The 16,154-nt window shown below is 45.9% G+C and overlaps 1 protein-coding gene and 1 pseudogene across 2 annotated transcripts in view; one reads left to right on the top strand and one right to left on the bottom strand.

The window, feature by feature from the left end:
* The window catches only part of COG2 (component of oligomeric golgi complex 2), a 46,115-nt gene extending 30,997 nt beyond the window's left edge, over positions 1-15,118 (bottom strand). Inside the window, 3 exon segments of the mRNA XM_078434236.2 lie at positions 1,006-1,071; positions 2,197-2,358; positions 14,918-15,118. Of these exon segments, the coding sequence (XP_078290362.2) occupies positions 1,006-1,071; positions 2,197-2,358; positions 14,918-14,989 (300 nt within the window). The 5' untranslated portion in view covers positions 14,990-15,118.
* On the top strand, positions 6,146-9,830 carry LOC132685579 (rRNA-processing protein FCF1 homolog pseudogene; annotated as a pseudogene). Its single transcript, XR_013550450.2, has 2 exons — positions 6,146-6,443; positions 8,811-9,830. The product of XR_013550450.2 is annotated as an rRNA-processing protein FCF1 homolog pseudogene (transcript).
* Positions 15,119-16,154: the final 1,036 nt, after the last annotated feature.

The following is a 16,154-nucleotide window of genomic DNA, read 5'->3' as shown; positions in this document are numbered from 1 at the left end:
AAAGCACCTCAATAAGATTTTGTAACATTCAAACGGGACATAAACAAGGAAGAGTATTAGCTAGCTCGAGGCATGGCTCCAAATTTCCCTCTTCTATGAATTCTTTCCTGCCTACCCCTCCTCTGGGCTTCTCAGCACGGACATTGCTGGTACTCCACGTTTTTTCCAGCTCTGTCCATGCACCGGGCCTTCCCTTGGATCATCTTCCACTTCTAGTATCTCCTCAGGTTCCAGGCACTGTCTTATGGGCTGATGCACGAGGCCACTCAAGCTAGGGGTGACATACCCAGGACAGGACGGTGCAGAGCACCAAGTTCACAACAGTGCATCCAAACGGAGGGGTCGGGGGGGTGGGGGGGGACGAGTCAGGGCATCGACACAGACTGGGGGGTGGGGGAGGACAGGACGGCACAGTTTTCTGTTGGAAGTGATGCCCTAAGTTCCCCTCCGCTGTTCACCAGGTGGAGTTCCCATTCCCAACGTCTGGGAGTGGGGAGTTCTATTCCCACAGCAGGGATTTTCTCAGAGAAACATTATTAGATATTACATCTATATCATCTTTTGGTTACATGAAGGATTTCATAGCTTTTGTGGACCAGTCTGGGAACCTGACCGCATATACATTACTGTCTGGGCGGGGAGGGGATACTTACAAATTAGGAACTGTTCAAATGAGCCATTCAGAAGCTGGAAACCACTTACATGGGAGTAAGGTGGCATTAATAAGTTGAATTTGGAAATATTCTTCCTCTCCCCTGACATTTTAAGGCTGTCTACTCTGAGAATCTGTGTTCTTCAGATCGAACATGTTTTTTAGGTCATAATACCACATGCAAAAATAGAAAATCATTTACAACTTTTCTGAAGGCAAATACAATAATCATGAAACCATGAGAAAACAACCACCGCACCACGAGCTGACAGATGAAAGGAATTCTTCTTGGAGAAGGCAAACGAGGACCACATGCTTTCCAGCAGCTTGTTTTATACTATGTAGGGACTTACCAGAACTTCTTCTCGTAACTGTCCCAAAGGCACAGAAAGCTGATTGAGGGCCTTGTCCATGCCAACCTAAAGGCAAAATCACGTTGGCACACACACATCACAATCAGGAATAACAGTGAAGTATCTTTTAATGATCAAAGCAGTACTAGACTTAAGTTATTTTTTTGGTATGACTGTATTTTGCTGAGTAGTTAAATAACGGAAATGTTACTGTGCCATCAATGTTGTTCATAGAATACGAAAAAAATCTGTTGGTATACATGAAACTATACAAACAAGGGAAGTCCTAATAAATGAAACCTTCAAACAATTTGCCTTTAGATGCCATTTTAAATGAATGTGAAAAACTGTAACGGAAGGGGCACAGCTATGTGTCCATAATTTATGATACCCAGCCAGTTGATGTGAAAGGCCAACGGGCTATGTCTCTCCTAAACATCATTATAACCCTTGAGAAAAATCTAAATTAAACAGAACAGAAATCAAATTTTCTGGGTTTCTAATCCCACTGGAACATTTATGTTAGGGGTATATTTCCCAAAAGCAAATATGCCTCATTATTTTAATGCTTCTTGAAATCCCCACGGAGCTGCCGACTTTCGGCAGATTTAAAACAAAATGAAGTAAGAACAAGGGGACTTTTCTGCAAATATTATAACCCAAGCATTTCTAAACAGCTTTCACAAACACTTGACACGCTCACTACAAATCATTCTTATGTTTTTATAAAACCACGCCTTCTAAATATCAATACTGGCCCACGTCCCCTCAACCTAGCTCTGCCTAACGCATCCACCTGAAAGTAAATTCAACACTTCCTTCAGAATAGTTGGTATCTGCTCTTGCAAATTAGCCTCAACCAAGTAAGACTTCAGGGTAATCACTTAGCAACTACCAAAAAACGACGACTCCGATGTTCTTATCCTCTGCTGTTGACTTATTTACTAACGATTTCAAAAAAATAATCAAGCTAGAGCGGCCTGAAATGAATTTAAACACTAAAACCAAACAAATGCACACCAAACAGTTTAGTTATTTTACTCGTGAGCTTAGTAATCTCTTTAGGTTTTTTTTTTTGGGGGGGGGGGGGGGCGGCGCAGGGGGAATCGACTGAAAGCTTCCTTTTAGAAATCTACACTCCACTCTGAAGAATAAATATGGATGAGAGGGCCTTGCGGATTTCCGGCTTACCAAGTTTGTGGACAGGTTGACAAAATCCGCGTAGTCTTTGTTGATGAGCTCCACCATGGCTGTTTTGAGGAGTCGGTAATAGAGTTCCAGGTCACCTCTCAGTTCCTCCAGCTGCACGCGCTTCCGGCAGTCGGACACGAAGTGATCCACGTCGAAATCTTCCTGAAACATCAAACCGCAAAGAAAAAATGATCGCCAATGATATCACATTTTACGTATAAAAATCAAATCGGAGACAGAGAGAGAAACGCCATTCTACTCATTTAGAAGGGGCTCTGCGGCTGCGCGGGGCGGGGGGGGGGGGGGGGGGAGTGTCTAGGGACACACAGTGACACCAGGGCGCCTGCTCACGTCACAGAGGTGCCGGAAAGGGGGCCCCACCAAGAGCATTCTCTCCTGCTGCCTAAGTTCCACAAGGGATTTTTGTTTTTTAATTATACATTTCAGAGGCTCGTCTCAAAACAGGAACAGCCTTTGCTTCTTTATTTTAAATGTGACAAATGCTCATGGCAAACTTTCAACCAATAAGGAAATAATTATATTAAAGAGTGTAAAAAATCATCTGCTCTCTGAAGCTCTACGGATAAGCACTGTTCACGTCGCCCGCCCACCTACTATTTAACATTGTGATTCACATCCTCCCAGACTTGTTGTATTTTGGTCTTTTCTCTTTAAAATGGTAAGTTACTTTTTCAAAGGTTGAGATACAACGGACACATAATCTTTCAGGTGTCCAAGATAATGATTTCATGGTTTCATCTACTGTGAAATGATCACCCCAAGACTAGTTAACATCCACCACCACACACACATTTTTTCTTGTGATAAGAACATTTCGGAGTTACTCTTAGTAACCTTCAAATGTACCATATGGTATTTCCTAGAAGTACATGCTGTATATCACATCCCCAAAACTTACCTTACTAACTGGAAGTTTGTACCATTTGACCCCTTCACACACCCCTCCCCACCACCTCTGGCAACCACGAATCGGTTCTCTAGGACTTCATTTTTTGTTTTTGTTTATAGGTTCCACACATAAGGGAGATGATACGATATGTGTCTTTCTCTGACTTGTTTCACTTAGCATAATATCCTCAAGGTCCATCCATGTTGTCGCAAATGGCGAGACTTCCTTCTTTTTATGGCTGATACTATTCCACTGCCTATACACACATTTTCTTCATCCATTCACTCGCTGATGGACACTTAAGTTGTTTCCAAGTCTTGGCTGTTGTAAAGACTGCAATAAACATGACGGGCCTGTGAGCGTAAGCCTTGCCGGTGACTGGAGCCACATGACCTAGAGGAATCCCTTAGGTGGCGACTGCAAAACACGGACACCAGATGAGCATTCAAGCTCCTTTTCCGGAGATACCAGTGAGCAGGGGTGAGGCAGAGAGACGGCACAAAGGTAACACCTGCCAGTTCCGTCTTTGCAGACTACAGAGTGGGCCCCAGATGAGTGTTCAATTAGATGCCGGCCCCTCAGTGCTCTATGATAAGCAAATGGGCCTCTTTTACAGAAAGTCTGAACCTTTTTCAATCGGCTACTTCTGTGCTGAGTCCTGGAGTTGGGGGACTCCACTCACGTGACTGCTTTAAGAGCTGTTTCTCTGTTCCCCACAGCCTTGTGGGTGTCACGGATGCAAGCCTTGTTGGCTTTCAAAGCTAGATGTTCTGGGGGCTTGTCTCTGAAGTGCAGGTCTTAAAAGTTGGGGTGCTGGATGTGGGGTTCAAACCATTCATCGCTCCTAGGGGCGAAGTCTGGATTGTGAGCTCCCTCCCAATTGTGGGTCACTGTGCCAGGGGTGGGATTTATGGCAGGACTGCATCTCACTTCAGTGTAGGTTGTTTCCTTATTCACCTAATGTGTAGGAGTCACTCAGCTAGTTTTGGGTATTTTTCAGAGGAAACTGTTCCATATGTAGCTGTAGGTTCAGGGTATCCGTGGGAAGAGAGGAGTTCAAGATCCTCCTACACCGCCATCTTGAACTGAAACCCAGACCTTCTTTATGTGTCTACACACACACACACACACACACACACACACACACACACACGGCAGCTTAATATTCATGTTCTTCTCAACTGTTATTTCCCATTTAAAAATGTAACTTCAATGTCTTTTCATAAAACGTATACATTTTAATTAATATTTTACATGGATGTTAAGTGTTCCATTGAACAGATGTTCAGAACCTTTCATAATCAATTTCCAAGTACTGGTCTCACAGATTAGTTACACGCTTGTTTCCCCTTTACTACATTTTGGTGCCCCTGGCATAAATGTTAACATAAATGCTAAGAACCATATGCACCATTCCTTAAGAGTACTTGTTTCAACTGACTTTCTTAATCAGCCAAACACCCACCCTGATAGTGTCAGAGAAGAGGAATTCATACCAAACCATAATTTCACAGCCATCTACTGAAAAACCACCTGCTTCTTAAACTGGGGCCAGAATTAGCCTGGACTTTTGCCTCTTGAGACCACCTCAGACAACACCTTACGTTCATGGCTATGAAGTACATCAGAGAAGGAATGCAGAGGCACAACTCAGCTCAGAATCCTGGCCGTGCTACTAACCAGCTGTATGCCTTTAGGTAGATCATTTTTCCTGCCTCATTACGTATTCTCTGAAGTTCTGAACTTGACGATGGCATTCTAAATCATGTAACTCAGACCCTTGAACAAATGCTACCAGGTAGCATCAGTTCTCAACCTGCCATTTATGTATTTGTTCTCAGATAAACAAATGTTGCTCAACACAAGACTAAATCACTTCCCAGTAATCTGTGAATACTGAATTAGGCAGCTTTTGCTGTGACAACAAGCCCAAACTCACAGCAGCATCAAGCAACAGACACATTTCACTTACCAGGAATGGTTTTACTCTATAGTGTAAATCTGCTAAACATTTAAAAGGAAGACTTTGCAACCCATAGACTTATGGTCAATTGATTTTTCAAAGGATGCCAAGACCAATGACTGGGGGAAGAAACAGTCTTTTCAAGTGCCCACCACAGGGACAATAATCTACACACAAAAGAATGAATTTAGAACACCAACCTCACACATGCACAAAAAAGTAACTCAAAGTGGATCAAAAGCTTAAATAAAAAAGCAAAGACTATAACACTCTTAGAGAAAACAGAGGTGAAAATCTGTGTGACTCTGAATTACATAATGCTTTCTTAGACATGACACAAAAAGCATAAAAAATAATCAGTAAACTGAACTTGATCAAAATAAAAACTTTTGTGTGTCAAAGGATACTACTGAGAGAGTAAAAAAGACGACCCACAGAATGGGAGAAAATATCTGCAAATCGTATATCTGACAAGGATCTACTGACCTGAATATGCAAAAGCCCTTATAGCTCAACAATAAAAAGAGAAATAATCTAATTTAAAAACAAGCAACAGACTTCAAACTGATATTTTCCCAAAGAAGACACACAGATGGCCAAGAGCACATGTAAAGATGTTCAACATCATTAGTCTTTAGGGAAAATGCAAATCAAAACCACACTGACCTACCACTTCCCACCCACCAGGATCCAATAAAATAAGAAAAAAAATAAATAAATAAATAAAAACAAAAAAAAAACCCAGAAGACAAGTGTTGGCAAGAAGGCAAAGGAACTGGAACCTCCTGTATTGCTGGCGAGAATGGAAAATGGTGCAGCTAATGTGGAAAACAGCTCAGCAATTCCTCAAAAAGTGAAACATACAACTACCCAGTGATTCTACATCTAGGCATATACCTGATAGAACTGACAACAGATGCTCACACACAAAAAACACTCACAGCATCATTCATAACCGCCAAAAAGTATCAACAACCCAATGTCCATCCATTGATAAGGATACTTTAAAGGTGGCAAAGCCTATCACGCAGCCAAAAAGAAAAAGCGGGGGGGGGGGGGGGGGGAGGGGGGGAATAAAGTACTGTTACGTGCTGCAACATCGATGAACCCTGAAAACATTCTACTCTAAGGTTAAAGGAAGCCAGATACAAAAGGTTGCATATCATATGATTCCATTTATAGGAGATGTTCTAGAACAGGCAAATCCATAAAAACAGAAAGTAGATTAGTGGTTGCCAAGGAACGGGGGGAGGGGAGAATCAGAGCTGATAGGTTTCTTTTTTGGGGGAAGGACATGTTCTAGCATTAGACAGTGGTGACGGATGCACTGTGGAGTAACATACTAAAAACCAGTGAAGAATACAGTTTAAAACGGTAAATTTTATATCACGTGAATTACATCTCAAGGAAAAATGAAACAACTTAAGCATCAACAAGTCAAATGTGCAGATACTTTAAAAAATCTAAAGTAACGCTAGTTTAGGGGCGCCTGGGTGGCTCAGTCGGTTGAGCATCTGACTTCGACTCAGGTCATGATCTCATGATTCATGAGTTCTAGCCCCACATCAGGCACTGTGCTGACAGCTCAGAGCCTGGAGCCTGCTTCAGATTCTGTGTCTCCCTCTCTCTTTGTCCCTCCCCAGCTTATGCTCGCGCTCTCTCGCTCTCTCTCTCTCTCAAAAGTAAATAAACATTAAAACCTCCCATGTCTGAAAAGCTGGAAGGAGTCAAGACTTGTGGTCTGTAAGCCCTGAAATAAGAAGAAAAATAGTTTCTCTTTATACTCAGCGGTATTTCCTACTTGAACCCAGGTAAAGTACAAATGCCCCAAAAGGCCAGAAGTTGTGAAATCACAAGACGTGCTAGAACACAGGATATTAAATCAGCAAAACAGACCAGTTGCAGACAATTTAAGAACCATTAACCACTAGAGTAGCGGTGACATCACTCAAATTTAAAACCAAATAGAGTTTAAAAGTTGAGCTACTTTAATGCCTTTGCATTCCGGGACGGCAAACAAAGACGAATACAAAATAACCAGGGAATTAAGCATTTAAAACTTACCAAAGACCCAAATATTAGTATCCTTAACACGGGGATAACTGCGCAAGACTGTGGAAAGGTCAAAATGCTCTAAGCTGCCAAGCAGTATAACGTTCCCCCAAATACACGGAAATGTAAAGTCACTACCTACCACATCCACAACAGAACCCCCCGCCCCAGGCACTACCATTCTGCATCTACAAATTATGGGAGGTACGAAGAAGGCACACAAAATTTATGATCTCTGCCCTGAAACAGATTCCGTTTCATCGAGACACAGATACAAAATAAACACTAACCCACACATTACATAAAATACAGCTCAAAAGACCTAAGAAATTAGTGTGAGCCCATGTGTGTGTTACCAACCTTCTTGAAGACCAGAGGACAACAGAGACGAATAAAAGTCCTTGTATATCCCCAAAATACTACTTAAATATTGACCACGCAACTCGAGCTCTGCTCTAAAACCTGGGGACACAGCCATGAGAAGGTCTCTGCTCTTAAGGAACATATATTCTAATGCAGAAATGAGAAAACAAACATGTAAACAAATAAATGTGATACTAATGAATAGTGATCAAAGTCACAAAGAAAATGGGACACTGTGAAGGTGAGTGATGAGACAGGGAGGTACCTGAACTTGCATGACCAGGAAAGACACAGAACAAAGACATCTGAGTTGAGATCCAAATGACATGATGGAGCTGGCCTGGGGAAAGTGTGGGAACAGTGTTCCTGCCCGAGGGAACAGCATGTATGCAAGAAGGTCCCTGGAGCTCTTCCCTCGCATCCCTGTCCTCTAATCTCTCACTGTGGCAGGGTGACGGGCACATGACATGGCCTAGGACTTGTGTCTCCCAAACACAACTTTATTTGGTTACTAAGCTATTCAAGCTTGAGAAGTTTAAAAACATACGCTAACGAATTCTTTCCACCATCTATAGACAGATCATCTTAAAAGTATCATGAAATAGTAACACTTAAATTCTAAGCAACATCTGTTCTAACATTTTGTTGCTGTTGTTCCAACATTAATCAATTTTATATCTAACTCCTTCATTCCATATATATATATATACATATATATATATATATATACCCGTTTGACATACTTATGAGAAGGCAAAGGAAACCTATATTCTGTAAATTTATTCACCCATCTAACAAGTATTTGAGCACCTAATTATGCTGTTCCAGCTGATTTCTTCTCTTTCTCTCTCCTTTTCCCCTCAATTTAACACTAATCATAATCTATGTTGGGTTTTAGTTTACTTTTTCAACTTAATTTCTTGAGCTACTTAGTGGAATTATCTAGTTCCAGCGTTCTCAACATCGGTCGTACGTTAGAATTGCTTGAGGAACTTAAAAAAAAAAAAAAGCCCAAGCCCAAGGAGCACCTGGCTGGCTCAGTCAGTACAGCGTATGACTCTTGGTCTCAGGGGCGTGAGTTCGAGTCTCATGTTGGGTGTAGAGACTCCTTAAAAACAAAATTTAAAAAAAAAGAAAAAAAAGAGCCCACGTCCCAGTTTGTGATTAATCTGTTTAAATGTTTTAAGAAATTCAATGCTAAATGCTATCAAACTAGTTAAATAACAAAAAGATCTTCTTGCTCTCAAAATTTGAGTATTACTAATAATCAATAACTCGGTAGGCTAGAAGTGCAACATTTTATTCAAATGAGAAATTTTTTAACAGGATTACAAAGAGTGGATTCGAAAATCAAAAGCAAGGAAAAACAAGACTGCAGCATGAACACGGGGAAGCAAAAGCAAGCAAGAAAGTACGTGACCATGAAGCGAATGCTCAGTCTCTGAGGATCAGAGGCTTGAAGAGAAGGATTAAAACCTAAAAAGAAAGAAAAGAAAGATCTCAGTGCACTCAAGGAGAAGTCCCCCAACACCCTTCCTGCTTATTCTTGTGATGCAACCACATCCTGGCTGATGCCAACTTCACCAACTCTTCCACGAAAGCCAAACTTGGCTTAGTACAATCAGTAATGGACCGTGTGTATGCCAAGTGTATCCCCTGTAGAACGGACTGTGTAATGGCTGAAACTGAGGAATTAGGGCAGAACGGGTGGCTCTAAGGACTGCCAAGGATCCAAGATGTGAATGACAACCACGCACACACAAAGGGACCCATGCAGAGGACTGCTTCGTCCAGGGAGTAATTCAGTACAAGTTTGACACTGTGGCCTCAGTGGACCCAGACCTTAAAGGAAGGATCTGGAAGATCCCTGGAGTTCCCATCACGTACATTTCTAACCACAGGTACAGTGTTGAGCGGATGCCCGATGATTATGGAGCCCCTCAGTTCTATTTCTTAAAAGAGAGGGTTCCTGAGCCTTCCTTTACCAACTTTTTGTTTCCATTTTGTACAGCAATATGCCACAGCATGAATTATCCTACTTACCCACTTGCTCTGTTATGAGCAGAGTACGGTTAAATACACTCACTTTCTGATGTTGTTTTGAAACTGACGTTTTGTATCATTTTAAATTTTGTTGGATCTTTTTATAAATCAGAGGACTGCTCACATAAAAAAAAAAGATGAAAATCAAAAGCAAGGACAACCAAAAAACCACTTTTTTGCAAGAACCTCGTCTTGCAAAAGTGCCAATCAAATAAACTTTGTCCAATGTCACTTACCTATCATCCAAAGTAGTTCACATCAGTAAACTTTTCTATGAAAATGAAATGTAACCTAAGTTCTAGATGGGGCTAATCCAAATTTTTTTGTGGCAGTCAGTCTCAAAAATATTATGATGTCTCAAACTGATGCGGAAGAGAAAGGAATCTTTTCATCGAGACGTGGCATCAAACTAAGAACCTACAAGGTTGAGCGCTCAGCTCCTGTGAGATGAAGGCACTCCCCGGGGTGGAGGTCACTGGGCATCGGCCGCAGACCCGCTTTCAGACTGTCTGCGTTTCGCCACTTTCCTCTTTTCCTTCTCTGTCAGTCGCTCTGTCAGTTTCTAGGTGCCGTCAACGAAGTCCACCTCGAACAGGCCACCTTTTCCCTCTCGTCTCCTCTACTGTACCTAAGCTACAGGCCAAGAGTCCAGATCACCAGCCTTGTCAGGATTTCTTCTAAAATAGGAGGCAGCCCTCGGTCTCTTCCGTACTGGTGGAATGCACGCATTCAGACTCTGTGCCATCTTCTGGGCCGTTCTCAATATTCCGATTATCCCACTTCCCAAAGTTCCCACCTGTGGCCTCTGGAAAGGAACATGTTATACAGTATTATTTCCCAAGACTGAAGCATGGGGGTCAGGAGATAAGGCCCGCGATGTGCCCCCAAATAACCGTGTGACTTTAGGGGAAGTCACGACACCCCAGGCCTCAGTTTCCTTGTCTTCGAACCAGAAAAAGTGACTACCGTCCTTCTTTCACAGAAGCATGAAATGTCAAGGGCTGGAAGAGGCTGCAGAGATTATGCAGATACTGCGGAAACCGAAGCCCAGAGGCAAGTGATCGGTCCCAAGTCACAGGCCAACGGACAGCAGGGCTGAAAGTGAGACCCACGTCTCCAGGTCACAGCCACTCAACCAGCAAAATACAAGATCTGAGCAGCTGGTCATTTTTCCCTTTTCTATTTCCCCATTAGAATACACGCTCCTTGAGAACAGGAACGCCCTTGACACACTTCCTGCTTCAATATCCCCAATTCACCCAATTACAATAAGGGAGGAGCCTCAGTGACTCACCCCCTAGATCTGTATTCTCTTGTAGATGCTTACAGTCACCATAAAGAGGGTTCCTGATGGCGCTTCTCATTAAAAAGGTATTGTGTGCCTACCCAGGGTGCCAACAAAGCCACTATGCGCTGGGGGTGCAGGAAAGGAACTGATACAGTTCAGAAGAAGCAGACTGGCTCAGCATAGAAACGCACTACACTGCCTGCCAATCAAAACTATCCCGCAGGGGAATGAGCCTCTTTGAAATAGGTTCAAATGTTTTGGAAAATGTTTCCTCATGAGCCTGTGGACTAACCAACCACCTGTTACACGAGACCAGATACATGTTTCGAAAAGAGCGCTCTGCCTGTAGTGCAGATGAGGGACTAGAAACAGGCGAGGACGGGTGCAAGGAGACCGGGTAAGAGGCCTTGATGGTGTGATGGCCAGATAGCACCGTGAAGGTACGCGAAAAGATGGAGAGTAGATGGGTTCAAGAGGTATTCAGGAAGTGAAATCCACGGGACTTGGTAACAGACTGGATTTTGGAAAGGCGACGGAGGGAGGAAGGGACTTCCGGTTTGCGGACTTACAACTCGATGCATGGTGGAGCATGTACTGAGATGGGCAATAGGACAAGAAAGCTGGCTTTCAGGGGAGGAGGTGCTCACCAATTCAGTTTCGAACGTGGTAAGTTTGAGGGACCACAGAGACATCCAAGAAGAGACAACAAATGCAGTACATAGGTTTGGAGCTCAGGGGACATCTGGGCCAGAAAGAGGCATCTGCCTCCCCTGCCTACAGCTGGTCACTAAAGCTGCATGAAGGGCCATCTGGGGCAAGGAGAGGACACGTAACTGAGCCCATAACCAGCCATTCATCAGCTACAGGAGACAGGAGACGGACCAGAGAGAGAGGAAGACAGAAAGCAATGCAGAGCATTTGGTCTGCTGGGAGGGCAAGTAAGGAGACAGAAAAAAGGCCAGCGGGATTGACTTACATCCGGTTAACTTCGTAAGAACTCTTTAGTGGGATGAGCGTCCCCTAAGAGTGACAAGTGAGAAAGTAAAGACGACCCCTGAGCACCGGCTGTGATGTGCTCCAGTGTCAGGGCGACCCCTCGAGGCGGGAGGGCCAAGTGGAAGAGGCTAAAAGGGGAGCAGGGGTGCAAACCAACAGGAAGGAGTGCAGGAGAGGGTACGAACAGGGTGCTGAGGAAGCAAGAGGGCACGGGCTCCAGGCGTGGGTGAAAAGCTACCTGGAGGAGGGAGGAGAGCCCCTCCACAGACCAGGGAAGGAGGGGAAGGGAACAAACACAAGGATGGGCTTGTTATCAGCAAGACGGAGGAGTTCCCATTTGATGGCCGCTATTTTTTCTGTCAAACTGGAGATGAGGTCATACATCGGGATGGAAGGAGAGGGCCATGACGTCAACAGCACACCCACGCAAACAGGTCTAACTTACCTTGGTCGGCATTGCCACTTTCTCTCCCTACTGCCAACACCTTACACCCTATTCGTCTATGAGTTGGCTGTCAGGCCTAAGGATCTTGGTATTTTTAAGGTCACAAAGAATGATGTTGCCACCCCCTCGGCCCCAAGTGGCCCTTCCGGGTCTGCCGCTCCTGTGTGTTGACCACCTACGTCTTTCACAAACCTTTCCCCTCCTCTGTGTTTCTCCTTAAGTCTCATAAAAACCACGGAAATAACTTTGTAAGTAGTCTCCTGCCGCCACTCAGCTCCAACGCAACAGGCGGGACCATGAAACTTCCCGCTTTAAACCTGACCATAACTCCACGATGGGTACTGTCTCCACTTAGACCCCTGGCTGCAGCCTTCAAGGTACAACTTGCAGCCCCACCCCATGCACCTGGCCTCCTTGCTGGTCTCATTCCTGGCCACTCTTCCAGGCCCCGGCCTCTCTGGACTAAGGGTGGATTCTGGGCACACACGTTCGTCCTACCACCACGCTCAAGAGCCAATGCCGTGTGTTCCCTGGCTTTGTACCACCACGTCCAAATTGCTGGCTGGCACCCAGCAGGTGATCAGTGAGTGTCTGCTGACCGATGAGCAACTGCTACCACTGCCCAAGGAGGTCCACCTCGCGTGTGACCGACTGAGGGCCCATTTCTAGTCAACAGACCGGATTGCAAGTTACCTCCGCTCCCCCAGTGAAAATACGATTTTCTCTCCCTCTCCCTCGGGCACAAAACCTCTCCAGTTACAAAACATGTAGAAACAGAACCCCGACGGCAAGCTCTCCACCCATCCTTTCTGCCACGGAACTGTAACTTCTAAAAAGTCCCTCTGAAGGAAACCCACGCTGCAGGTAACCTTTATCTCCAGGTCCCACCCAGAAAATCAATAGCAAAATACACAGAACAGCTGTTCCGTGTATTTTCCTTCTACCAACGAAGTGGTCACGTTAATTAGCCCTACAGATTGTGTGGCATGTTCGGAAGTTTCAGAGCCGTGAAAGAACACGGAGCCACTGGGATTCCAGCCACTTGGCCAGTGTGCTCTCTCCCTACCTCGAAGCGCTACTTTAGGACTTCTATTCTGAGAGTTCTATTTTCTGAACCTGCTTTGACCAAAAGCATTTTGTCAGCTCACAGTGAGAAACATGGTGGGGCTAGGGAAGTCTGAGAAAATGCTCCTGTGATCTCTCCTCATCATGTATCCTTAGTTAGCAAAGGGCTTCCGGATCAGTGAATTCACTTTGTACTCTCTTTTAGACGTTCCATTCGAGGGGCACCTGGGTGGCTCACTCGGTTAAGCATCCGACTTTGGCTCAGGTCATGATCTCACAGTTCGTGGGTTCAAGCCCCGCATCAGGCTCTGTGCTGACAGTTCAGGGTCTGGAGCCTGCTTCAGATTCTGTGTCTCCCTCTGTCTCTGTCCCTCCTCTGTTCATGCTCTATCTCCTTCTCTCTCTCTCTTAAAAATAAATAAACATCAAAAAAAAGTTTAGACATTCCATTCGAGTTACACCTTTTATTACAGTGGTTTAGAAACACCACTGTACAAGAACAAGAGTACCTTCTTCCTCGGTCTAGACAGCCCTACGTATTAAAAACAACAATGGCCACAATACAGAGGATCAAGATAGAAATGCTTTTTAAGGCCAGAGTTTGGGAGATATGATCTGAATGCAAATATCAAAAGCCGGTTAACCTTGAAAAGGAAAAAAAAAACATATTGGGAGTTGAAGCCACCAAAAAATAAGACACTTAAATTCACTCTTTCAAAATTTTAGGTGCCTACAGAACCAAAACTTTTAACTTTTTAACACCGAAGCCAGCTACTAAGTGGTGTCAAAAATCCCAGTCCTTAAACAGTACACATATTTTTTTTTTTTGATAGTTTAAGTACAGACCCAGAGGGATACACAAACTGGGTATGCAAAGTTCCTCCTGGCTCTGATTCAAATCTTGGACATTTTCAAGGCTGTGCTTTGATGAACCTTTATCGTCAGTAAAACGTTCTCAGTTTAGATCTCTAATCAGTACGTTTATGTCCTACAATTATCCGCAGACAAGTTTCAAGTTCACCTTAGGAAGAGAAATAGGGCAACTTTAGAAAAGGACAATGGTCCGCTCTGTAGCCCTGAAACAGAAGTAAGGACAGTACAGTCTTTATATCTCTCATTCCAGGAGCTGTAGACGAATGTCAGGCAAAAACTTTAGATTAAGGGCCTTTTTTACCCGACCTGATCCCTGGGTGAGCACGTACGTTTAGAGACGTTTTCAAGACACGCTCACCGAGCTTCTAGGGGCAAGGCACTGGCAACAAGCTGCTGTCAGACAAGGGGGCCGGCAATCTGACCGCACCCCGCGCGGTAACAGAGTCGGGTCCTAACAGGGGCGTTTACGTTTAGCTCAAAACTTTCAGGCCTTTTCACTCCATATGCGCGATTTCACAGAAGTGCTGTCTCCACGCTGCACCTACCAAACCCGAGGCCAAGAGACTCACTGCGAAGCGCAGCGAGGTCCCCGCGCCGAGGGCCCGTCCGTGGCGGGCGCGGCCCGGGAAGCGCGCAGGAGAGGCCCGAGGAGAGGCCCCGGAGGGCAAAGGAGGGCAGACCACCCACGGCCCGGCTCCAGGGAGCGGAGCCCCCGGCGCGCACCTTCATGAACTCGTCCTTGTCGAAGCAGAGCGTGTCCGGCCCCTTGGGCAGGTTCATCCTACTTTTCTCCATCCCGCCGGCCGCCGCCTCTCGGCGCCGAGACTCGAGCGAGGAGAGGCAGGAGGCTGCGCGCTCGGACGCTGCGCGCTCGGACGCTGCGGCCGCAGCCACGGCCAGTTTCCACGGCACAGAGGCACCGCTTCCGCCAACATGGCAGCGCCCGCGCCGTGGCCAATGAGCGAGGACGCCGCGGGTCCGCCTCCGCCTGCGGCCGCCAAGAGCGGCGCGCGGACCTCCGCCGCTGCTTCGGCGGGTGGTGCTGCCCCCTTGCGTCGGAGGGCGGCACTGCGGCCCCGCGCACGCTTCCTCCGGGTAGCCCAGCTCCGGGCCAGGCGGGGTGAGCCCGGGAGGGGACCGGCGGGAAGGGTCAGGGGCGCTCCCTCCCCACCCCACCCTTTCCACTGGAAAATCGGCTCGCAGCCCGTGTCTTCTCCCTGAGATTGTTCCGCGGAGAGCATAGCCGTGGCCGGATGCTGGCCCCTTGGTTCTGAGGCCGGTCTCCCAGAGTTGGGCACATCGCCATGTCACTCCTCCGGTCCCCGTGCGCCGCCGCCGCCGCCGCCTGGGCGCTGAGGCCTCGGTGGGAGACTGGGCCACCGCCCTTAGCCCCGGCAGTCGCAGGCGAGCGTAGCTTCTCCTCCCGTGGGCTCCGATCCTGGGAACTGCCGGGAGGAAGGTGGACAGCTGGGCACAGCCTTAGGTCCTCTGGGCAGCAACCTGCTCCACTTCGGGCTCAGGTCCAGGGTGGGCAGCTTCGGAGAACAACTTTGGGTCGTCAGGGTTCTTAAAACCTCGAGATTTTGTCGCTACCTGCTGACAAAACACAGCCGACAAGTAGTGCATGCGTATTTTTTTCTAATCTAAGCCAGGAATTGGCAAATGTGTGTGTTTGTGGCCAGTATTGGTGCAATCGCCGCACCTCCCCGCAGTTTCTGAGACTTTCTCTCTCCTCCTCCCCGCCACCCATCCCCAAAATTTATTTTGAGGTTTTCTTTCTTCTTCCTTTGTTCTTTCTCCCACTGCTGCCCCCCCACCCTTTCGTGTGAATGCCATGGTCAAATGATGCTTCATTTTTCTTTTTTTTCTCCTTGAATCTGTGACAACTCAAACCACAAATCACGCTTCACACTCTTCACCCTGCAAGTCTTTGCTTCCTGCAGCCTTGCTTTAAGAAACC

This window comes from Panthera onca, chromosome D2 (assembly GCF_046562875.1).
Source record: "Panthera onca isolate mPanOnc1 chromosome D2, mPanOnc1 haplotype 2, whole genome shotgun sequence".
Taxonomy (NCBI): Eukaryota; Metazoa; Chordata; class Mammalia; order Carnivora; family Felidae; genus Panthera; species Panthera onca.
The sequence above is the reverse complement of the archived record's forward strand: the minus strand, read 5'-3'. Positions and strand labels throughout refer to the sequence as shown.